Below are 24409 nucleotides of genomic sequence, written 5' to 3' on the forward strand. Positions count from 1 at the left end.
TGAATCCGAACTTCGGGAAACAATTCTTTGCGTCTCCTCTCTTGTTTCCTTACTTTTATATTCTTACTCAAATCTTTGTGCATATTGCTCGATCTACTTGTTTGTGTGTATTTGAGTGTAGGTTCTTCGTGAATCTACTTGGAATCATCTCCGGGAACACACGACATCACTTAGTTTGAGCTAGAACTCTCTACTCATTAATTTTATTCAGTTTCGGGCTCTGTTCTGTACAGAAACCGGAGAATCCGGACTTTACCGGAGTTTCCGGACCTGTACACACCGGAGTATCCGGACTACACCAGAGACTCCGGGGTGAACAGTAATTCCAGGCATATGAACAGTATTTTCAGCCTTTTTCAATTTAAGTTTTATTGCATATCTCTTGCTAGAATTGAGTAATTTTTGTCACCTTAGGATTTTAATTTCCACACTTATTTAGGGTGATTGTGCACTAGTTGAGCCTAGCATATTTAGGTTTTTCTCTTGTGAAAAACTCGTTAGTTTATATTCCGCTGCAAGTTTAGGCCAACGGTAAAAATGGTTGAATTTTTGTTAAAACGCCTATTCACCCCCCTCTAGGCGACATCATTGTCCTTTCAGCAGCGCGTACGAGCATTTTCGTACCCAGTTCGACAGGCTACGTCCCAATGATGTGGTATGGGAGCCATACAGCGTTCGGTCCGTGCATACACGGGCAGGGTTGGGTTTGTCACCCTTGTGCACCCACGATAAGGAGTACTGGCTCACCAAGGCGCCCCTTGTCTTCGACATCTACGTCAAAGAGTACTCACCGCACCGCGTCATGCGGCAGTTTGGCCGTCACCAGGCATTCCCGGTCGTCCCCATCCGTACCGTCCCCTTGCAAGTCCACAGGTACACTTGCAAAGTTACAGTTTGAGCAACCTTTAGTTCAGTTTCACTTACATTTGCCGTGGTATGAATGCAGGTACACACGGAAAGACCAGCCAGCTGGCAACCTCTGGGCGGACCGCTTGGCCCCTTACGTGGCAACATGGGCCCAAGCGCTATAGGACATCGTTGATGAGGCGCGTCCCCACACCGAGGGGAACTTCAGGGAGTACCTACTGTGGTACGTGCCACGTACTCGCACACGTGTCTCGTACACCCCTGAGGATGTCCGGGCCCACGTCGCATCGACAACGGAGACATACCCGGTGCATTGGGACGAGGACGCCGCTTTAGCAGTAAGTAACTTTTTCAAGTCCGTACTCCATATTGAATGAACATAACCGTATACTTCAATTGTTCACTTTTGTTCGTTTCCGCAGACAGATATCATTTATGACATAAATAGGGATGCGGCTGCTGCCATGGAACGCGTCCGGCAAGGGCATCACCTAAGTGCGTCGGATGTTGCGAGCTTCATTAGACGGGTTTTCGACAAGACGACGCGCGCCTTGAAGCTCACCTCCTGTCGATCTAGCACAGATGTAGCAGGGCCGCCTCCCAGGACGAGTGGTGTACACGCCGAGTCGTCTCGGCCGTCTGACGTGCACCGACGTTCTTCAGTGTCGGCACCCACACGACCCCTTCTATCACGTCATGCAGGGTCCGAGCAACATGGTACGAATTATACTTTTGAATAATACTGACCAATATCCTTTACTTATTGTTATTAAACATTCATTAGGTCCGTCTGCACAAGTCTCGACGCAGACTCGCAGATCGAGCCCTGTGCGTCCACATTCAGGTACTCCGGGAACTCTTCTTCCTACTTTCTAATACTTTCGGCAGAATAAGTTAGAATTGTGCTCAGGTTACTTCGGTGACGAGGCCGGTCTGTCTTCGGCGGCCCCACGCCCTACCCCCCCGGCAACGTACTACGACATGTCAGCGTGGCCTTCTTCTGCTGCACCGTCGTACCACGCAGGTACAATGATACATTTTTTACTACTTTCAAAACCATATTGTTCGTATCTAACGTGATTATTTGTTCACAGGCCCCTCCAGCCAGTACACATGGACGCCTGCTGAGCCTTCACAGTCCTCCTACCCTAGTCAGGAGGATGAGGCTGGCCCCGACACCGCATACGACATCGTCCGGGACTTCTTCGGGGGCACACCTGACTACGACGTCCTTCAGCGGTCCCAGGTTTCCAGTGCACCGCTTCAGACATAGCCCACGCACGACGAGCCCTCGACACCGGTGGTCCCTACTAGGCCTACCAGAAACGTCGGCCCACCCGACCCCCTCACCTACTCCGGGGTCACGTGAGGGTTAACCAGCGGCATCGAGACCACGATGGGGCGCACGGGTGACGGCAACGAGGGAGGCATGAGTAGCATTTTACATGTAATGTAACTAACATATGCATATTTGCTTCGTGATGTACTCCTATGTATTAAGACATGTTCACTTTGTATGGTCGACTTAGCATTTCATAAATGCATTTCATATTCAGACACGTTCAATGAAGAAGTGACCACAGCACTAAACTTTAACCATGACTTGACAACTCATGCCTCCTGCAGCAGGCTTTAAACAAGATATGACAACACTACCCAGCTTTTTCCAATCAGTAAATGACAACACGGGTACCAATAAACGTGGAATCTCTGACCATGGGCAACGACAAAACTTTCCCATTCTTCAAGATGGAATCCGATGCTCCTCCCAGCAGCTACGCCCATGCCCTCACTCCTTTCTTCAAGACCGAATCCAATGCTCCTGCCTCCCCCAACTATAAATAGCCGAACCTCCTTACAGTGAAGCATCGCTCGTTTCTCATATCTCTCAAGGGCAATGTCTTCCTCAGCTCCATCGAGCCCACCAAAGAAACATTGGGGGACTACCATACCTGAAGGTCTCGAACCACCAATGTGCTTCTGTGGTGACCTTTGTAAGCTCCGCGAGTCGCAGGATATCTCATACACCTATGGACTGCGCTTCTTCATGTGTGCCAACTACAAGTATGACAAGCCTCGCCATGCAACAACTGGTTATCGACCGGTACGGTAACAGATATCCGCCTCATCTCTTTCGATTACGCACCCTCTTTTACTAACCGCTCATCTTGTTCCATTTGTTCAGTCCCCTCCACCGCTCTGTGATTTTATTCAGTGGCTCGACAATGAGCAAAATAACTCATAGAAGCTGTGGGTCGACATGAACATGAGGTGGAGAAGGGAAGCCTACGCACATCGCGAGTACGAACAACAGCAAGAGGAGCTTCGCCTCAAGCGGGAGGAAGAAGAGCGTATGAGGAAGGCGGCCCACGATCGTACCGTGGCTCAGGCTCGAGAAGCTGAGAGGGAAAGGAAGCGGGAGAGAGCCCACCGTGCTAAGGCGGCAGGTCCCGATGCCCTTCGAAAGGGAAAGTATCCTAGATGCACGCAGTAGAGAGTACCTAATGTAACCCGACATACGTTCCTTCCCTAAGGCATGTTATGATTAGGATCGGCGCACTAATAAGTAGGTCTTAGTGCGAACCGTACATGCCACCTTTATTTTCTCATCGTATCGTCGCGGTTACAGTGTATTGATATGTTTTTACCATGTGTTCAATACTATGTTTGTCCTCGTTCCCACCCCATACCCACGTAAAATGCTGCAACTACTAATTATTGATTTTTTCTCCTGTTATTACATAACCTACTCCAAATTTAATTTCTTAATTTTCTTAGACCCCTTCCTTTTTAATTTCTTTAATTACAAAAATAATACATTTTTAGAGGATAAAATGGGAAAAAAATTAATTTTACAGGAAAAAATGGTCCTAACCGCCCCCCTCAGGGCCTAACCGTTAGCCCCTCTTGCCGTCCTCTGAGGGGGCGGGTAGGCCTACCGCCCTCTCGAGGGGCGGTTAGGACCCCTAACCACCCTCTTAGAGGGCTGCGGGCGCCTAGTTCTGTAAATATTTTCTCCCGTAATCTATTTATTTAAATTTTAACTAAAAAAATATTAAAAAAAACTCCGGAAACTACCATGTAGCCCGCACCACGCGATAGGTGACCCAGGCCCGTTTATCCTTACTCTATAAAATACGAGTTATTTTCTGCATCATCTCTTATCTCTACTCACTTATCAAATAAAAATCTCTAAAATTTAAATAATTTACTTATTTTTATCATTTGTTCTAATTCTTTAGTCTCACACCTCGTTACCAGCTATGAAAATGAGACTCATTTCACTAAAAAATAAATAAAAAATTAAGAGAGAAATTATAGATAATCTTTCTCCTTTGGATAATGTTTTGCAAACGTGTTCTTTGCGAGTTGTAGCAATACAGATTTTAATTATTATTCCATTCTAAAAAAATTAAGTTACTAATGGATTGGTATTAAATATCATTCAAAAAAGAGTGAATTATATAAAATTACAAGTATTATGTCATTTGTAACGTAAAACTAAAAATATTATGACTAACATAAAACTATAAGTATTACACACTAATTTAACACAAACTTAATTTTAATTAGATTCATCAAAAAAAATGATCTTACGTTTCTTCAAAAATCATAGAACATTTTTTATGTGTTCCATAATCCATATGCAACATATTTTAATTGGATTCACCCAAAAATCATGTGTAGAGTGTAAACTAAAATTCTGTAAAAAAGACTACTTGTATAACTCAAAATAATTTTTAGGTCTCAAATAAAATCCCAAAAAATATAGGAAAAGTCACTAATATTTTTCCTTATATGATGAAATAATTTCTAAAATTATTTTTATCCCTAGGTTATATGGTGAAAAAGTGAGATCCTTTGTAATGTTTCATTTATATGCTCCATTTATATAGTTACAAAGGAACTCAATTTTTCACTATATAACATAAAATTGTAAATACTTTTAGAAATTAGTCCATCATATGATAAGAATATTAGGAAATTTTTCTATATTTTTAGAATTTTATTTGAGGCCCTAACGATTGTTAGGAGTTATAAAATAGTTTTTTTCTTGGAGAATTTTAGTTTAAATTCTACATAGGATTTTTTTGAATCCAATTAAAATATGTTGCATATGTATTATGAAACACATCAAAAAAGTTTTAGAATTTTTAGAGAAATATAAGATCATTTTTAGGTGAATCTAATTAAAATCGGATTACAATACTTGTAGTTTTGTGTTACTAGACACAATACTTATAATTTTGTACAATTTACTCTTAAAATATGGTGTTTATTCAGGTCTACTCAACATAAGAAATGCAGTAATAAGGCTTTTGTAGCAGTCGTTGTACCATCTAATCTTGACAATTATATTGGGTTTCCCCCCAATGCCACCAAAGATGTAACACATAGCCCTGCAGGAGGATTTAAATTTAAATTCTCAAACTTTTGGAGCAAGCCTAACGACACTTTGAGTTTTTTTTATTGGGGAGTGGTTTCACCCTTTTATTTCTCTATAAGAAACTAGAAGAAAACAATGAATCCTGTATGGAAGAAATTACAGACATTAACCCAGGTAACGTTTGGTGTCCAATACACCAACAAAAAATGGGGGTAACGTATGGGGCTTATCTAGTTTCTTCTAGCTCTTTAATTCTAAATATAGTTTTCTCCTATGATTTCTTTATGCTATCTGTAACTGTCATGCCGGTTTATGGTTGAGTGTTATTGGTGTAGTTAAAATATTGAACACCAATTATTAATGTTGCTCGCTATCCTTAGATAGTATGATCATTGGACCTAGGTAGTATTGATATCCTAGCGGTATCATATAATAGAATTTTGAAGACAAGTACTACAGATCCTACAGTGTATGGTAAACTCTGCTGATTTTAGCCTTACAAGCTAAAATTGAAACAAACTGACGACTTACGTAAAGTTGATCTAAATATTTTTTTTATTCTAAGAAATTATGTTTGGACCGATTATCACTACCGTAGTACATATATTGCACTCTTCATCTATATCAATAGACAATTTAGAATAAGCTTTTCTAAAAACCAATCAACTTTTACAACAACTAAAGCTTAGACAAACAAACCCCTTACAACATTTGACTCGTTTATACAAGTTAATAGCACTACAGCTGGCTCTTTCCACGAGGCAATCTTTTTCGTTGCACAGGGCAATATTTTTCATCGTACAATGCAATCTCAATGATTTATCCATCCGCTCTTGATTCTTAGAAGTACAGTACTTGACGATTCAATCAACCCAACGGTGATATTGATAGACAATGCAAGCATCCCATTAATCACCTTAGACCTATTTATTCTGCAAAACCCTGCCCATTAATTCATAGAAAATCTATCTAAAACATTAACTCATGCCATATCAAATGGTATAATATCACTGAAAGAGAGAATCATTAATTTCAACCATAAACCCTAAGAAAAGGAGGCATGGGTACTTATCATGTCAAAGGCAGGGGAGAAAATTTTACTAGCTCTTGCCTGTACACATACTATCAAGTTCGTTCATTTATATTAAGGTTCATATTAGAGAGATAGATAAAAAAATAATATGACAGATGAGAGAATCAATGAATAAATATATATTATATGGGTTGTACGGATCAATCACACCTCTTACAATCTGTCAAAGACATATCTGTATATATATAAATAATATGATAGATGAAAAAAATTAATATATAAGTAAATATCAAATATGATATCTGACTAGCCAGATAATCTTTATGTTCACAACTCTTATTAAACCCTGCCAAAGCACATCTGCACATGCTCACCTTGCCTGTTTTGGAACGCCGTCCCTCAAGCCCCGCCCAAAAAGGGAACGGACACCAACCAGGGCGCCAAAAAGCACCTCTCCAAAACCACGACGCGCCGCGCCGCAGCATTCCCGCAAACACCTCGCCGGCGGAGGTGGAGCCCCCGATGGCCGGATCCGACCTCCCTTCCGGCGGCTCCGGCTCGCCTTCGAGCGGCACAGGGCGGTCTAGGAAGCGCAAGGGCGGCGCTGCGGCCGCGGAGGACGCGGCGGCGCTGTCGAGGCGCGCGACGCGGAGGACGGCGGGGCTGGACGTGGACGGCGCCGGCGCCGGAGCCGGTGCGGTAAGTTGGGCGCGGCGCGCGGCCGCGGGGGCTCTCTGGGCGGTGCGGGGGCGCAACCGCGGCATCGACGACGACGAGGAGCGGTTGGGGGCGGTGATCTTGGCAGTGCGCCATGCACGCTCCGAGCTCAAGCCGGACGACGCCGACACGCCGTACGCGAAGGTGAGCGTTCTTGGAAGGCCGCGACGGAGGTTCTTTCTTGGACCATTCGAATTCTTGGGATGTGCTTTGCTTAGACGGGGATCGCTGTCCATGACGGGGTTTGGCGCTCTTAGGCTCTCAGCTATTGTTGTTCTTTCGTGGATCAATAATCGCGGTGCTTAGATGCGGTGTCTCCTACTTATCGCCACTGCATGCTCCAGTGTGGTTAGGACACGGATTGTCGGTTGCCTCTGTCCGTGTCTCGCTTCCAGCAACTGTTTCTTCAGTGCGGGATTTGTGGCTTTTATGATGGCAATCCGTTCGTCTGTGTCAATCGCTTAGTCATTTCTTGCGTGCTAGGATTCTTTGTCCTAATTACAACGTGGCATTGTTTCCACGTGCTACAGTATCCGTTTTCCAGTGCTACAGTGTGGAAATGTCGATCGGCAACGAGCTCCAGCAGGAGCGGTAATGCCACTACAGGGATGCGGCCTGGATGCCGCTAAAGGTTTGGAACTCCAAATTTGCTGCCCTCTCTCTCATTCCCTTATCACTGCTTATAGATACTGACAGGTGGACCTGACAGGAGGTGGAGAGTAATGTAAAGTTGGTAGAAAATAGTGTAGCTGCTGGAGATGAAAAAAATAGAAAATGTTGTAATAGTATTATGGGATGTTGTAATAGTGTTATAGAGGAAAAAAAATTTGAGTATCTATTGGAGATAGACTTAGTTAGATTGGCCAAAAATTATGTAGTTATTACAGTAGGAATTGGTGTGGTTCCTGCTGTACATCCTTATTTGTTCTATTAGTGCCTGATCTGGTGCTGCTTCTTGGGCATGAGATTTATGATGATTGAATGGATTGTGGTGTTATTAATTTCCATCTTACTATGATGGTATCTTCGTGGCCATGGCTCTTATGTCAAGATTTTCGTACAGTGATGGAATCTTATTTGGGATGAAAATTTACTGACTGGAGTTCGTGGTGATTAGTATGTTATAGAAAGATATTGTTAAACCGCTGTCATTCTTTCCTCAAAAATTGCTGCCGCGCTATTATTTTTGTTATTAATGCTGTTTCACACTTCCACTATTTCCCGGGTTGAGATTTCTGATGGTGCCATATGATAGACCCAATAACTGGTTCTAGTTAATATACTGGGAAACGATGCATGGTTAATTTTATTGCCACTCTCACTGCCAACATTGTAATTGGTCAAGATCCGTGGTGGCTGCGTAGGAGGAACATAATTTTACCTTAACTAGGATATGGCTTTGTTGATTTTGCGGTTTCACTTTGGTCAGGTTTTCATTGGTTATCTGACAAAGGGATTTTGCGCTCGCCGCTCGGCATTGCTTATGTGCGATTTATCCCGATTATTTATTTTGTGTCTTTTTTCCTGATGGTTATGTACTATGAACGTCAGAAAGACTACAAAGGGGTGTGGACGTGTAACAAATTATATTATATATGTTCTGTCAGCTCCAAATCATTATCGAGCAAAATCCGTTGTAGTCAGTCCAGCAGAGTAGATTGTGACACAGGAAAACCCCATGATGATTAGAATTTGACAGGTCAACACAGCACATTCATTCTGACATGCATGAATATGTTATAGCCCCGTGCTATTGCTGTTCGCTACATCAGAGGATTTTTACAAGCACTTGCATATGCCGCCATTTAGGTGTTAATCATAAAAAAAATTGCATCCAGTAATAGATTATCAATCTTTAGGTTTGCCACATTGGCATAAAAGATCGTCTCATGAGTGGGTCTGAATTCCCATGTCTCTTGACATACAAGAAGAATATGTGCGTGAAATTACCTGTGATGGAACTAAAACAATCATAGCGCATCTTTGCTATCAAGAAATACAATACGATTCATGTTCTTGCTGTCAAGGGCACTACTGATTTTTTTTTTGTTACCTCTTATTCGCAATATATACTTCTCCACATGTTAAATATTTTTCAAGTTATAAAACTATTTTCCTTTTCTCATCTGTCATCTTTTAAGCATGATTTTTGCTCAAGTCATTGCCTAATTCACCTCTGCATGCTACCTGGAACAGAAAAGGCTTCAGAGACAAGGCACAAGGAGTTCTGGGAGGATAGCTGGTGAGCTGAGTCACTTGTCTAGTTTTCTTGTATCAACAAGGAAACGTATTGGGATAGACCATGCCAAATATCAAGCTTCTGTCCCCCAGTGGGAAAATGCCCCATCTGAGAAAGATAAAGCTGACTACAAAACTGATAAGGAGACCTTACAAAAGATGGGCACTGTGGTCATGCTGCCATTCATCGTGGAGACACGGAAGACTAGGCAAACAGAGGATGACAAGTGTAAATGTTCTCATCCTGGATCTGAGGCCTGTGTAGGAGTTCATGTAAAAGAGACCAGAAAGAAGCTCAAGTATGAATTGGGTGAGATAGCTTTCAAAAACTGTGGGCTCAATGCAATGGGTGAGGAGGTTCTGAAGTTATGGACTGCAGAAGACAAGAAGAAACTGGATGATACTGAGAAGTTGATTCCTCATAATAAACATGATAACTTCATGAAGATTGCCTCGAAGCAGTTCGGCTCAAAGAAAACAACGGATCTGGCTAAGTACTACTACAATGTTTTTCTTCCAAGAAGATTGGCGGCCTTGACTAGGACAGAAGCTACAGGCACAGCAGATGTAAGTACAGATGATGAAGGCCATAATCAACATGATGACAACAATGAGCATCGTTCTGAAGAGAAGAGTAGACACTCCAGATATTCCAATAGGTAGCAATATTACATGATCCTTCTGAAAATCATTTTTATTATCTGCAACGTATGACTATCAATCATATGTTACCATTTCTGAGGATCTTTTTTTTATACCAAAGAGCACATAATCATAGTGTATGCTAAGTTAAGTTTGGTCGGGTTTATATAACGATATTGCTGTGTTGCACCTGTAAATGTCCCAATGGAACAGGACACCGATCACGTGCTTGTGCTTGCTTCGACCAATATTTTACTAATATCAACAAACGAAGTATTGATTCCCTTGCAAATGGTTATGGAATATTTCAAAAGGTGGAAGAAGTTCTAGTTGGTAATACATTTAATCAATCAAAAGCTTTATAGTTCCCTCAATAATAATTAAAAGGTTTAATAAATGGATGGAGACTGGCTATCGCTTTCTACAATGCTAAACCCTGATCAATTACAATTTGATACTTATAAATGGGAACGAGAAATACAGATTTTTGTTCTATTATTGATCCCCTCAAAAGAATATACTACTCTATTACCTGTCTTGGAAAGTGACTGACATTTTTGTACCTTCCTGTCTGTGTGCATATTGATTGCTTGTGTGATGTGATTATTTTTGTGATTTCCTTGGTGCAAACCAGTGGTGCATTGTGACACTATTCTATGTTTCTATTCCAGTTGCGAGTCGAATAATGTCTTTGCTCTTTGCTAGTGTGGTAATTTCATTTTAGCATGTTTTCTTTCACAGGTCCAGGAAGTAGGAGAATCGAAAGAATTTGATGGGTATGGCCAACTTTTCGTTGCAGAGGAAGAGGAAGTTGGAGAAGTCTGAAAAACCTTGATTTCTTGGTCAACTGTTCTTTTGTTTCTGTTAGAGTTGGTCTAGAATGAAGGCGCTTGCAGGTTGCACATCTCACTATATGCAGTTGGAGTAGAGGGATTTCTCACTTTCTCAGCCTTCTGAAGTACGTGAATAATTCCTTGATAAATATATGCTCATGGAGAGTAGACTGAATTGAAATCTAAGCAGGTTTTGGCACTGCTGAGTAAACACATGTTCATGAGTTTATTAGTCTACATTCTATGTGTCCGCTGGAGCAGGGGCGGATCCAGCCTAATGCCAAGGGGGGTGCTGGGCCTCTTGCTATTGGACTAAATTCATAGCTTGTGAGCTGAAATGATGAATTTTTTCAAAAATTTTCTCTATCTTCTTCTGGTTTCCTGGGCTGGGCCCGTGCTGCAGCCCCCCAGCACGGGCCCTGGATCCGCCCCTGCGCTGGAGTAAACATATGTTCATGGGTTGTTCCATTTTTGTACGGATATAGTACATGGTATGAAACAGAGAATGAAAGACGCGGAATAGAGATACATGATTGATCATGAGCAGATATCTGTTTAGGAATTGTTGGAAAATATCTTGTTTTTTTCTCTACCCTTGATGGGTTACTATCTTGTATCATCATGTTATTTGGCAATTGTTGCATAAACATCTGAGCTTGACATGTCTTGCCTGTTGGCAGTGTAGCATGCTAATTTCTTCCCCTGTGATTGATGAATAGCGTTAAAATAACTAAAAATATCTAGAGCTTTTTAAATGAAAAAAAACTTGGTTTCCTATTTCTATCTTGATGGATCCCGGCAGGAGCATCCCGGCAGTGCTCCTGCCATTTCCGCAAAAAAAAAAGAGCTTTATCTAATCTTGTTGCGGCATTTAGTGCCGTACAACTCTATGTATAAGCTATATTAAGATGTTTCTTGATTTAATCGGGGCCAGGTGGTGGATGATCCAATCCGTAAGCCAATAATGCAAATCAACTAGAGAAGGATGCACGGACATGCATGGCGGCCAGATCGCCGCAAAGGCAAGCGCATCCTCACGCAAGAAATGGGCGCGTAACATGAAATGATGGCGACAACCAGCAGCCATGGATAGTTAAGGGAAGATTAAATAAGGTAATCCTAACAGCCCAAGTGATCGGATGGCCGGAGCCCGCCGCGGCGGAGAGGCAGGCGCAGCTGCGGCGCCGCCCCTACATGCACTACTGCGGCGGCAGCACGGAGGAGTACAACCGCCAGGCGTACGGCGGCGCGGGGCCACCAGCGGCCCGTCGACGACTCCCGCGACGCCGCTGCATGCGTCCGACATTTCGTTGCCCCTTCGTTGCTGCGCGGATCGACCTCCCCACGCCACGGTAGGGGCACTTGGATTCGACGGTCACTGAGCACGGGTCAGAAGGCGCGGGAGCTGAGCAGCTGAAGGGTGGATCGCGTGTGCGGGGATGGCCCCGCGTGCCTGAGGACGTGCTGGGGCAGACCGTGCTCGGCGGTGCGCGCGTCCAGCGGCGTGGTGTGGCGCGCCAGGTGGACGGCGGTGGTCGGTATTCCATTTACCGACCACCCCCTGCGGAAATTTCTCATTTTTGCTTCTCCCTCTGTAGATCATACTAGGATCTGAAAATTTGCGTGACGCTTCTTCAGTCCATGGCCCATATCCAAGATTTTTTCCGGGATTTTTGCACTTCTTAGTCGCCATCAATCGAGATCTCCGGTTGGACCGGGTAGTCGTGGTTTCATTTACCGACCACCCTATACGTGAATTTCTTTTTTGTTTCTAGCTCTAGATTTGGTCTGAGAGCCTGAAATTTTGTGTGTTTATGCAACGCTACGTGACCCGTATTCTTACCAATTTTCCTACGAGTTTTACGCGTCTGTGCTGCTTGCAAGTGGAGATCACAAGATGGTCGGTGTTTGGTTCACCGTCCACCCCCTGGGCACTGCCATGGATTTTTCTTCACCGGGCAACGAGCTAGTCTTGCAAATTACAACCAAATGAGCCCGGTTGGCTCCTGAGGCCAGCTATCAGGTGGGCGATGGGGTTCGAGCGCTGATGCCTACTTTTTTTTTTTAATATAACAGTAGGATCGTCTCCTACTAATTATATATTAAAATAGAGAAAGAAACAGATATAAGAAACATCTATAAACCAAAAACAAAAAAGCAAAAAAAACATATACAAGTTATTCTAAAGAAGCAAGCCATTGAAACATTATGTCAACACGACAAGCCTTAGCACGATGGATAACTAGCTTGAATTCTTTCTTGAAAAGCCTCCAAACCTCCTCTGTTGTTGGAGGAACTTCATTGAAGACCCAATTATTCCTAACCTTCCAAATACTCTAGCACATCAAAATGATAATCTCCATGACAAAAGTGACATTAAGATTCTTTTTAAAAGATCTCAATGTTTGAATCGATCTATGAAGGACATTAACATTGAGGTTTAGTTTTAACCAGCATATCCTCGAGAAATTACAGTGTAAGAATAAATGATTCCAGATTTCATCCAAACTAATGCCTACCTTCGGAGACGCTCTTAGCCTCTCTGTAGCTACAGGTGTAGGCCTCTATCTTAAAAGAAAGAAAAAACAATCAAACGTTCGTACTTCAGTAAAGATGTTTATGTTGTAACAAAGTGACCGCTGCACCCTACACTATAGATCAATCAGACCGACATGACTACCATGACATGCAACATAAGACAGAATACCGACGACGGCTTGCACAAGGGGAAATGCAACTCCGGAATAATTTCTATATCGATTCTTCATCACTCTCACCTATCTATCCATTGATTTTTTTTTTTTACCTATCTCATATTATTTTCAACTAAAAAACTCGATTTAAGTGGAGAGACACCTCGAATGCATTGTATTAAGGTGGAGAAAAAGCTCTGAAAGCCAGCTACAATTCACACGCTAACGCCGAGCGATCACGCTACGACTACAGAGAACACACATCAAGAGACTTTTTTTTTACGAGAATCAAAGTTCGAGTTCTAGTTGATAGTCTCACATCAAATTTCACCACCATTCTATTCACACATTCTCAACGCTCTAACACAATCTCAACACAAATAAATAACTAAAATAAAAAGTGTGTGCGCACCATGGTGCCAGGCAGTGGCGGCGGAGGCGCGCAAGAACAATGTATGCTGTGGACTTTCATCGTTGGCCTCCTCATGCCCACCAGCCTCGCGAGTCGCGTCGTCGCGGGCGCGCGTCCTCGCCAACCACGAGACACACGCGCTGGGATCTGTTGCCGCGCTCAACGCCGGTGCACGGTCCCTACTCCCAAGACGACGTGTTCTTCGCCTCTCCTCCGCCGACCATGAACGACGAGTTTCTCAAGCCCGCGCCCCCCACTTCACTGCTGCTTGGAGAGCCCTTTTCCTACGACTCCGCCGGCGACGGAGCGGTACCTCCGTCTTCCGGTGCATCGAGGGCGCAGGGCCTGCAGGCTTACCGTGCCGTGAGGGTGCGTGTTCGGGGCGGTGGAGCGCGCGTGCTGGGACGGCGTCGCCAACTTGAGGAAGTTCCCTCCTGTGTTCATGGCAGGGCACATCGTGCTCAGAGTGCGCGCCCCGGAGGCGGGAGGTGGCGCACCAAGTTCAACAGGTGGTCGTTATTTCATTTAACGAGCACCCCTACAGAGATCTCTCTTTTTTATTCCTCCCGCTAGAGGTCGTTTCGGAATCTGAAACTTTTCACGGTGCTTAGGATCTTCGTGCATCGTTTACATGATTTTTTTTTTCGTGATTTTTGAATCTGTAGGGATGTCAAATTGGAATTTTTTAGGGATATCGGGGTTGTCGGTGTTTCATTTACCGACCACCCGAGTCGGTTGCTTCTCCTTTTCAGTTCTCCACCTTCAGATCGTATTAGAACCTGAAATTTTGAACTCTGCTGCGGCAATCTACTCCCTGTCACCATGAATTTTTCAGCTGGTATTTTAGGACGTATGCTCTGCCGTGAAATCGGGATTTATTTACTGGGGTGGTGTTTGGTCCAACCGAGCAACACTTGGTCACTTGCGTTGCCGGCCATGGGGGACTATGTGCTCTTCCTCCTCCCGCGTGAATCCTCCATGTAGCCGCGAGGATCCCGCAGTACGAGCGTACGACGTGACAAGCAAGACGAGCGTGATCATCAACAATTAAGTGCCTCAGCATGAAGTTTTACGTCAGAAGTTTTTTCACCAGAGGGAACACACTTGCCCTTGAGCTCTGTAGAACTATAGTAGTGGCAGTGGCCACATTAGTTGGGTCGAACTTGAATTCTATCAAAGATTATAGAATATGAATGAGAATTTAACCTGACACATTAGTTTAAGTACTTGTCTCCCTAACATGATGCAAAATTTTAAAGGGCCTTGCGAGATTACTGTTGACAGATATTTAGACCCAATATCTATCGGATCTTGGGCCGTCCATCTCCGATCCAACAACAGCCTATCCTTCCCTCCACTCCACGCCAAGCATCCCAACCGCGCTCTCTCTGTTCGTCGGAGACCATACCATCGTTTGAGAGCCCCACGTATCCAGCGGCGCTCGTATCGGCGGCCGCATATCCGAAGCAGGATTTTCCCACCACGTCCCTGCGTCAGCATCTTCGGATTGCCCAACACGAAGCTCTCGTTGCAAAACATGTTGTTCTCAGGCTCCCCTCCAGCCGATCTAGTTTCACGATCCAGTGGCGTATCTAGCATGGTGGTACAATAGGTCATGAATCACCTTAAGATTTACATCAATCCTTAAATTTTTACTATAGCTCTGTTACATATTAAATTTTTACTATTAACATATTAAATTATGTTAAGTTAAATCACTCTTATCTACAATTCTGGATCCGCTACCGCCCGACCTCGCGCGGGTGCAAATCTCCGCGTACGTTTTCTTTCAGTTCTGTGCCCTGCACTCATGCGTTGCCCGTGCTGCATTGGTGTAGGACAGAGCGGAAGCACTCCGACCGACGGCCCGGCTACCGGCGAGTTGAATTTAGAACGAGAAAGCACAAGGATATGATGCGAGGAGAATAAAAGTTTGTGCGTTATGATAAAGCTCTTCTAGTTTTTTTTCATTTAAAAAGCTCTAGATATTTTTAGTTATTTTAAGGCCCACCCCGTTCAACTAGAGATCCCGATTTGACGACGACTCACAAGCACAAAAATCCAAGAAAAAGTTCATGTGTACAGGAACGTAGAAGTGTCACACAAATTTTAAGATCATATAAAATGATCTCCATAGGGAGAAATAACAATGTGATTTTTTTTTGGTGGTCGGTAAATGAAATACCGACCACCACCAAGGCGCCGGAGACGCGCGCCCCGAGTACATGATGGGAATCGATAGAGTAAACCGGAGCTCTCGCCCACCGCGCGCGCCGGCCCAGCCACGTCCTTGGCGAAGTTGACCCCAGAGCGACTCCCAGCTCTCGATGCCATGGGGAAAAAGACAACATAACACTTCCATGGGATGCCCTTTCCACGGCCAAAGAAATCAAGTATTCAAAGACAGGAAAAGGCAACAAAGCACCTCCATCAAACCTCTTGGTGTTTATCATTGATTCATTTCCTTGAGTAGCATTTCAGCAGGTGACCAGTGCAATGCATGTAGCTCAGTTGAACCGATACTATAGTGATAAAATAGGCTCAGATGAACCAATCATCACCAGTTAGAAAATGACTCCCAAGTGTCTACAAAATTCTGCTGCAAAACTGAATGGTTCTAATGTAAAACTATAACCCCAGAACTGGTTAACTGTTGAGGAGTAACACGTTGGGGGTTTCTGTGCATATTAAACTCCCAGTATATTTCACCACACGAATCACTAATCGATATTCCGAGAAAACGATGGCAATGGTGCACCTTCTTGAGGCCGCAAGATGACAAGAACACCAAACATCCCGAGCATCGGCAGTAGCACGAGCCATTTCAGCAGCTTATAGTAATGCATGTGGAAGGTAAGTGAGAACTCATCAGAGAAATAAAACCCGTTTTTGTCAACCATCTCCACGAGTACAGATCCTGTTGTTCTAACAGAAACAGTGGGAAGCTTCATCCGTTGCTTCCCAGGCTGATGATACATCTCACTGACCACAATGCGCCTATCTCCTTGATAATTCCCAGGAACAAGTAAAGTGACCTGAAATTGAACCGTGAAAAGTTAGTACAAATATTTAGCTTCTTCATCAGGTGAGACTTTAGGCTGACAGAATATACCGTCACGTTATAAGGAGCTTGATTCCCGTAGGGAACCCTGTACTTGTCAACAATCTCAAATTCTAGCCAGAAATGCTTGCCCTCTTCGTCACGGAAGGTCCTGGAACCATGCTTAACATAAATACCTTCACGGTTGTACCGATATGCAGCATTATTCCTTCCTTGGTTTGATGATCTCCATTCCTACCATCAAATTAGAATGAAAAGTTACCACTCTATAATGCTCATCTCAGTGTTTAAATATCCAAAATCAAAAGCATAAAATTATTAAAGGGGGTATGTGATTCTGAAGATCTATGGTTTATCCGACATAAGTTATATAATGTGAAGCAAAATGAAGCCCTGCAAAAATATATTGCCTACCTTGAGCGGATGGTGTGGTGATGGAGTGGAAAAGCAGAAGACGTTGCCATTCATAGTGGTAATAATAAGATCAAGGTCATCTCCGCCATCCACATTGTCAGCCAAAACCATGGTGTACCTGTCAGTCAAAGTGCAACAAAGTGAGCCCATTTTATCGATGTAAGTACAGTACCTAATCCTCAAAAATGGAGTTTTTATTTTATTTTGACCCTTCCTATTCTAATATTTTAATACTAACCCCTTCTAGACTATATTTCCAAGAACTAACCCTTTTGGTCATGCCTTCGTGTGTGGCACGACAAGATAACATTTTCACGCCAGAGGGAAAACACAACGTAACACATTTCCTATCACGCCACCCTAGGTGGCGTGACAAGACAACTCTGTCACGCCACCCAAATAGGTGGCGTGATAGTAGTCATTTGTCACGCCATGACGACTGGTGTGACCAAAGGGTGTTAGTTCCTAGAAATATAGTTTGGTAGGGGTTAAAATTAAAATATTAGAATAAAAGGGTTAAAATCAATAAAAAATCTCAAAAAATGATATTAAACATTGTACAAAGTAAAGAGGAAATGTCATACGAGGTCTCTCCAATGTCAACAACATCCGCACAGCCACTTGATCCCTCAATCAAATACAAATAACCATCGAAGGACGTAGTAGCAAGAGTTAGCCCTTGTGCATTTCCTCTAGGTTTGCTCATGTCGAGCAGTAGAACAGGACTCATGATTCTTCCATGTGTTCTATACGGGAAAGGCTGAATTTTTGAGCCATCCTTTCCACTAAGAACATAGATGTTTCCTGACACAGTTGGGACCACAACATCAGTGTGGCCATCTCCATTGACATCACCAACAGTAGGTCGCTGTCATCATATAATAATAATAATCAGATTGCATTTTAAAAATCATAGCCAAGAAACAAAGAAATATAGCAAAGGAAATGTTGTGGTGAAAGTATGTAATATTTTCATTTTGACCAAAACCAAGCTATAATATTCTCAATCAGTCAATCAAAAAATATTGATAGAATAAGATGAAGCCCGAATGGTAGGATCACTAAGTTAAACAATCGAAGCAAGATCATGGATGTATGTATTGCTCTGAGCTAAACTTAGAATCCAGCTTCAGCACATGTATAGCCTTGCCATACAAATAGACAAGGAAACTTACAAAGGAATCCATCAACACCTTACAAAAGAAATGGGTGGAACTTGCCTGTGGAATTAGACTCTTTAGATGCACTTCCCAGATTTCTTCTCCCTCTGCAGTCCATGCTGCTACGTTTCCATGGGCATCAGCAGTAACCATTTCGATTTTCCCATCATCATTGATGTCCGCAGCAATGACTGGTGCATGGATCTCAGCCATCTCGAGGGGAAATTTGTTCCTAACCTTACCTAAATGACAAAATCAACATAAGAAGAGCACATGGATGTTTACTTATAAATGTATGAAGGATGGTGGGAATTCATTGTATTCCAGTGAGGATTTCAGTGAATTACAGTCAGTTTTTGAAGAAAAAACAGCATGGTACAAACTGATATTATTTTTTTCTTTTTTGTTCACCAATGTGATTTTTTTCTGTAGTACAAAGTTTTTGAAGAAAAAATAGCATGGTACAAAGCCTGATTCAACCTATGCTACCAATTTTGTTTAGTTTGTCTTCAGTTTTTCTGGAGAACAAATCATATCCCTTTTTCCAGCCAGGGAACAAATCATATTTTTCTTCTGAAGTGGTGATGCAACCAGGAATTGAACACGGGCCAATGCCTTGGTGGCTGGTGCCCCCCTACCCTTCACCAGAGTTGATTATTATCCCATTATTTGTAACTACACTGAGAAATCACATTATTCTAATTGAGAAGTCATGCTACGGGAACAAAATATGTACACACTATATGGGTGGGGGGGGAAGCTCAGCATAATATTACGATGCTTAAAAACTCACCATGATGATCGATAACATAAAACAAGCCATAGGCAGTTCCAACAAGGATGTCCAAATTTCCATCACCGTCTAAATCAACCACAGTTGGAGAGGAATATACATGAGCACGGAAGTTTCCAGTATCGATGCTCAAATCAAGCTCTGCGGTCCATTTAACTTGCCGTGTGTCAAGGTTAAAGACAACTATACTGCTTGCGGCATATTTTTCAATGTCAATCCCTCCTAGCTCTTTTGCACGTTCCGATTTCTCGTAATACCTGCCAACAAAACCCAGCAAGTTAATTGTGCACAAGGCACACCAACAAAGTCAGTCACAAAAAAGAATTCACGAAGTATTCGATTGTGGTAGCAAGTTCTGTTAAGAAAACATGTTTCAATCAAAACAGCAAGATAAACAAAAACCTAGCATTGGCATCAAATAGAACACAGCAAGACTAATAAACACCTAGTTTGGTACATTTTTATTCATCACTAGAACTAGCATGACAATACTTCACCAAAAATCTGTGCCTGTCAATTTTGCAAAGGAAAACATAAAATCTAGTGGTGAAGCTTAAGTAACAGGGTCAGGGAAGCAAAGGTTAAATCTGAAGAGACTTACACATGATAATGGAGAAATAAAGGTTTGTGAGGGACACAAAGATGGTGCATGTCACCACAGCATATAACAAACACATAAGTTCCTTCTCTTATTTTCAACGGCGCTCAAATTCAAGTTTGCTTTGATAGAAATACGTAAGGATGCAAGTGGGTACCCAATGGGTAGTTCTGGGTCACCACTTAGCTCATTTTTTCCTTAACTTAATTGGGTGGGAGTGAAGCTTTAGTTCTTTTTTTTTTTTTTTTGAGTTTTGGGTCGACCCAATTGACCCAAAAAATACAAAACTTGTACCTCTAGAAATACAAGATTACTTAGAAACCTCATTTCTAATATCTAAGCAAACCAAATTTTAATAATTTGAAGTCATCATTCAGAAGTCATGAGGAACCTACAGGATGTGTTAGTAGCAAAGAAAGCAGCCTTACTCGCGATCAAAGAAGTAGGATACAGCAATCACCATTTCTTGTACACCATCTTTGTCAATATCTGCAATTACCTGTAGAAAGAATGTGGAGAATAACTCAAGTTCATTTACGGAATGGATAGAAAAACATAAGCATAAGGAAACGAAAGATTCACTCACTGGGGTGGACAAGATGTGAGCATCTATGCTCACATAATCTTCTGCTTTCTCATGTTCTTGTTCTTTCCAGTCCTCATCTCCCCACATGGTTTCGTTAACATAATCATCATAATCATAATTGTACTCATCAGGCAGATCTTCTGCATCCCGAAACAAATCAAATGATGTATCTGCGTCATCCTCTAGAAGCTCATTATTTTCAACAGTGGCTGCTCCTTTTGCCCCCGAATCATTTTCATGAGTTTTTGAGCTTCTTGTTTGATCATCACTTTTATCAGCTGTTTGGAGTAACCGTCTCTGAGTATGTGATGTATTTTCTGCTGCAGTAGTAACACTGGAGATGTTCCCAGAATGAGTGTTGTTTATATTGTTCAACAACTCCACATTCCCTTGTACTTGGGTAGAATTAGGTTTCGTTTCAACTGAGTGTTGCTCAGATACATTTTTCAGGGGCTCACCTCCCTGCACACTCCCTACAATGAAAAATTAACAGCATCAGTTAGCATAGTTAGTACTGCATGCATGCAATTCCTTTTCTCTTCAAAGCATTTCTCTTTTTAGAATCATGACATCCAACAAGTCTGCCAACAAATCTATGGAGGTACATGACTAGAAGATATGCTTTATCATGAGATGCAAAAACAAAAGAAGACATTTGTTTCAATAGAGCAATGAACAATGTGGCATTAGATTATAAAGTAACGTACGTGACTGGGTTCCATTAGAAGATTCTTCGATGCCTGATTTGTCCTGATTTATTGGGGGAGATTCCTTAGAAGCAGCCTCTTTTGCAATTGAACTGTCATGAACATCTGGATGAGAGCGGTCAACTGGATCAGGATTTAGCCCAACGTACCAGTCCTTACGTACTTTCCTACGAGGTACATCGAGCTTGTCCATCATCATATAACCTGATATCCTACATAAAAACAAATAAAGAGTGTTGTATTTAAAAGGAAAACATATTTTTTTTCTATATTCAGCTTCTTACCTAAAGAAATTCACTACACCATTGTAAGTAGCCAAGACTATTTCCCGTACACCATCCTTGTCAATGTCATATAGAAGAGGACTTGAATGAACATGTGACTGATGAAATGCAGGCCATCCTGCAACAAACATACAACAAATATATATAAAAACGAACAGCACACAAACCAATTTCAAAAAGAAAAAAAAAATCGATACAGCAAGTATTAGATGGATAAGAGAAACCCGATTAAAACTTTTTCAGGAGCTAAAGAATCTAAGCATACCATAGACAATAATTCAGTACAGATGGAACTTTTTCCAGAATCTGTAAGAAAGAGTTTAGCATTCAAAATTGTAAATTTGTAGTGAACCCACACCTGGCAGTTTGTCTCCATCAGATCCTTCAAGAACTTCTAAGTAATGAACAAATGATGGCACCACTACTTCCAATTTACCATCACTGCACAACAGAAAAAGGTTCATTAGAGTGTGTCCGTAATGAAATCTTATTAAAGACATGGCATTAACATTCACAGGACAGGTGATAAAAATCAAATAGAAGAATTAATATAGCCAGGTCATGATAATGCTGTGCTTATTTATTTTCGCATATAATACTAATAATTAACAGAAAAATTGTTGAGAAATGAATGTTGTTTCAGTGCATGGCGCAGTCATTTCATCCTCACAAAAGCAAAGAAACGTCAAGATATAAAATGATTAAGGTGGCTTTACGCAGCAACAGCAGAGGATAGAGAACAGGGTCTCTGGCACAGATCACCAGATCGGTGTGATGCAAAAAACAGTGAGACCAAACATTATTTACCTGTTGATATCAGCAATCAAAGGAGTTGCATAAATGCTTGAACTAACTTCAGTCTGCCATCTCAGCTCCACATGCTTCGGACACTTGGTATTCAATAAAGCATCTTCATCTCTACAAGATAATATATGTATATTGAGTGCATAAAACAATTCATACAGATGGCCCAGGTGTGGTTTTCAATTTTCATAATACTTAGACATGTCAAATATCCTTACGAACGTATTGAAATTATAGCAACAAGCCTAATTAAACTATATCATAAGTTCACTTTTGTAGGTGTGAACTTACTCAAATTTAGTTGTATGCATAAAAACACTTCACTTGTTAAAGTAACAACCCAAGCTCTACCTCGTTTGACAGATAAAAAGAAAATGTAATAGGCATTGCATTAAACAACTACATGGCTTTTGATCAGATAGCTATATGCTATGCAGAAATTTTAATTATTAAAATGCGAGTAAAACTCTGGATAAAAGAAAGAGAAGTGCATAATATCAAATGTCACCGTATGAGCTCTACAAGAACATAATATAACAAATATTCGCAGTTAGAGATAAACAGAGCTACAATGTCACAGGTTCAGTCATGAACTTATGATCAATCCACAAACCTCGAGTGAACTCAGATTTATCTACATTTACTTCGAATTGCTTATAAGATCAGCTTCGACTAGGCTACGGCCATCTTGTGGGCCTTACATACACAAAAAGAAAAACACCTTGTCAGCTCTTCCTTCTAATTCCTGGGTCGTTTGATGGATGGGGTTAAGGAGCACAGTGGGTGCTACTGCTAGCTCTTTTGGAATATGAGCAGAGCTACTAGCAACTTCAAGCTGTTCAAAATTGGCCATAATGTTCGAACAGACAACAGTTGCTTGCTTCCATTTTCTATATATCACTGTGCCATATGATGTTTATAACTTTCAAATTCTACAAATAAATTGGGAAACTGAGACCGCGATACTCGAATGAACAAACAAACAGGTGATCACTAGACATTTTCGACAACTAAACCAATATCAGTGGTACACTAGTGCAGCAACCGCAAGCTTGTTAATTTCATACATCACAACGACCCCACGAACAGTTCTCTGATGTCTGGAGGGAGTTTTGGGAAGGGCTTGGTCTTTTGGCATAGCTGTGGTACTTTTTGTTAACCCCATGGCTATTAAGGGAGAGGTTAAGGTTGTTTTTAGTCGTTGTAATCGGTTCCAGTTTGATACTGCTGTTTAGTTTAGTTAGTCTGGTTGCTTGTGGGTGGTTTTCCCTTAGTGACGCGTTTGATCTGTGTCGCTGTTGCCAACCGTTGGCCTTGCCGTTTTCCTTCTATTCCTGTAAGAATTGTGGCTTTCTATATAAAGCCGGGCTGGTAGCCTTGTTTCTAAAAAAAACAACGACCCCACGAGAACCCGCAGGAAACTACCAATAATCCACCCGATCGCTCCCAGTCCTAAGGATCCAGCAGCAATTGCAAATCTAGAGCGGCTCGTAGACCACGGCGGAAGGAGGGAGGGAGAAGCACGCGGTGCTCACAGGTGGGGGTAGCCGAGCATGTCATCGCTGGCCTCGCGCTGCCGGAACTTGTTGGCCTTCTTCGCCTCCTCCTCATCCGCGGCGCCAGCGCCGGCCACGAGAAGGGCGCACGCGGCTGCGAGGGCAAGGAGGCGACGCATCTGCGGGTAAACCCTAGCCCTAGGGCTCCGAGACCGCGCCTGAGTGCCCGGGGAGGTGGGGGCGGGGAAGGGGATCTCGCGCGGCGTGCGGCTGGGGTGGGAATGGGCGGAGCGAGCGAGCAGTCGAGCACCAAACCAACTCGAAGCGAGCGGGGTTGGGGCCTGAAATGTCAAAACCGACGAGGGGTTTGTTGCAAAGTCACAGGTCATTCCACTCGATGGGTCGATGCGGTCGCTGGCAAGTGGGGCCGAGACGATGAACTCAACGAACGGGCCCCACGTGTTAGATCCGGCGCTGTGGACGCGGGGTGGGGTGATTGGATCCAAATGCATTTGAAGTTAGAGAGTAAAAGTAATTCGTTAGTGGGGCTACAGTTGTTTTCATACATTTTACTGTGGTATTGATCCGTCCAAATCAGATCTAATAGCTCATAGCAAATTGAAGTCACTCAGAACATCCCATTCCGAGGTGATTATGAATTCGAATCCTCACTTCACGGCAAAT

The 24409-nt window shown here is 42.6% G+C and overlaps 2 protein-coding genes across 2 annotated transcripts; one reads left to right on the forward strand and one right to left on the reverse strand.

Moving 5' to 3' along the window:
* Window positions 1-6809: 6809 nt before the first annotated feature.
* Window positions 6810-9905, forward strand: LOC133913995 (uncharacterized). The gene is made up of 2 exons (XM_062357165.1): window positions 6810-7148; window positions 9201-9905. Exons 1-2 carry the CDS (start codon window positions 6810-6812, stop codon window positions 9903-9905), a joined length of 1044 nt encoding a protein of 347 aa, XP_062213149.1.
* A 6343-nt stretch (window positions 9906-16248) lies between these two features.
* On the reverse strand, window positions 16249-24074 carry LOC133915102 (protein DEFECTIVE IN EXINE FORMATION 1-like). Its single transcript, XM_062358118.1, has 13 exons — window positions 23765-24074; window positions 22233-22343; window positions 21784-21866; window positions 21426-21543; window positions 21142-21353; window positions 20435-20907; window positions 20277-20347; window positions 19251-19507; window positions 18518-18699; window positions 17882-18165; window positions 17298-17415; window positions 16935-17117; window positions 16249-16857 (listed from the first exon to the last, which is right to left on the reverse strand). The coding sequence occupies exons 1-13, from the start codon at window positions 23902-23904 to the stop codon at window positions 16543-16545; spliced, it is 2547 nt and encodes an 848-aa protein (XP_062214102.1). The 5' UTR covers window positions 23905-24074; the 3' UTR covers window positions 16249-16542.
* Between the last annotated feature and the right edge of the window lie 335 nt (window positions 24075-24409).

The sequence above is a fragment of the Phragmites australis genome, chromosome 4 (genome assembly GCF_958298935.1).
Source record: "Phragmites australis chromosome 4, lpPhrAust1.1, whole genome shotgun sequence".
NCBI lineage: Eukaryota > Viridiplantae > Streptophyta > Magnoliopsida > Poales > Poaceae > Phragmites > Phragmites australis.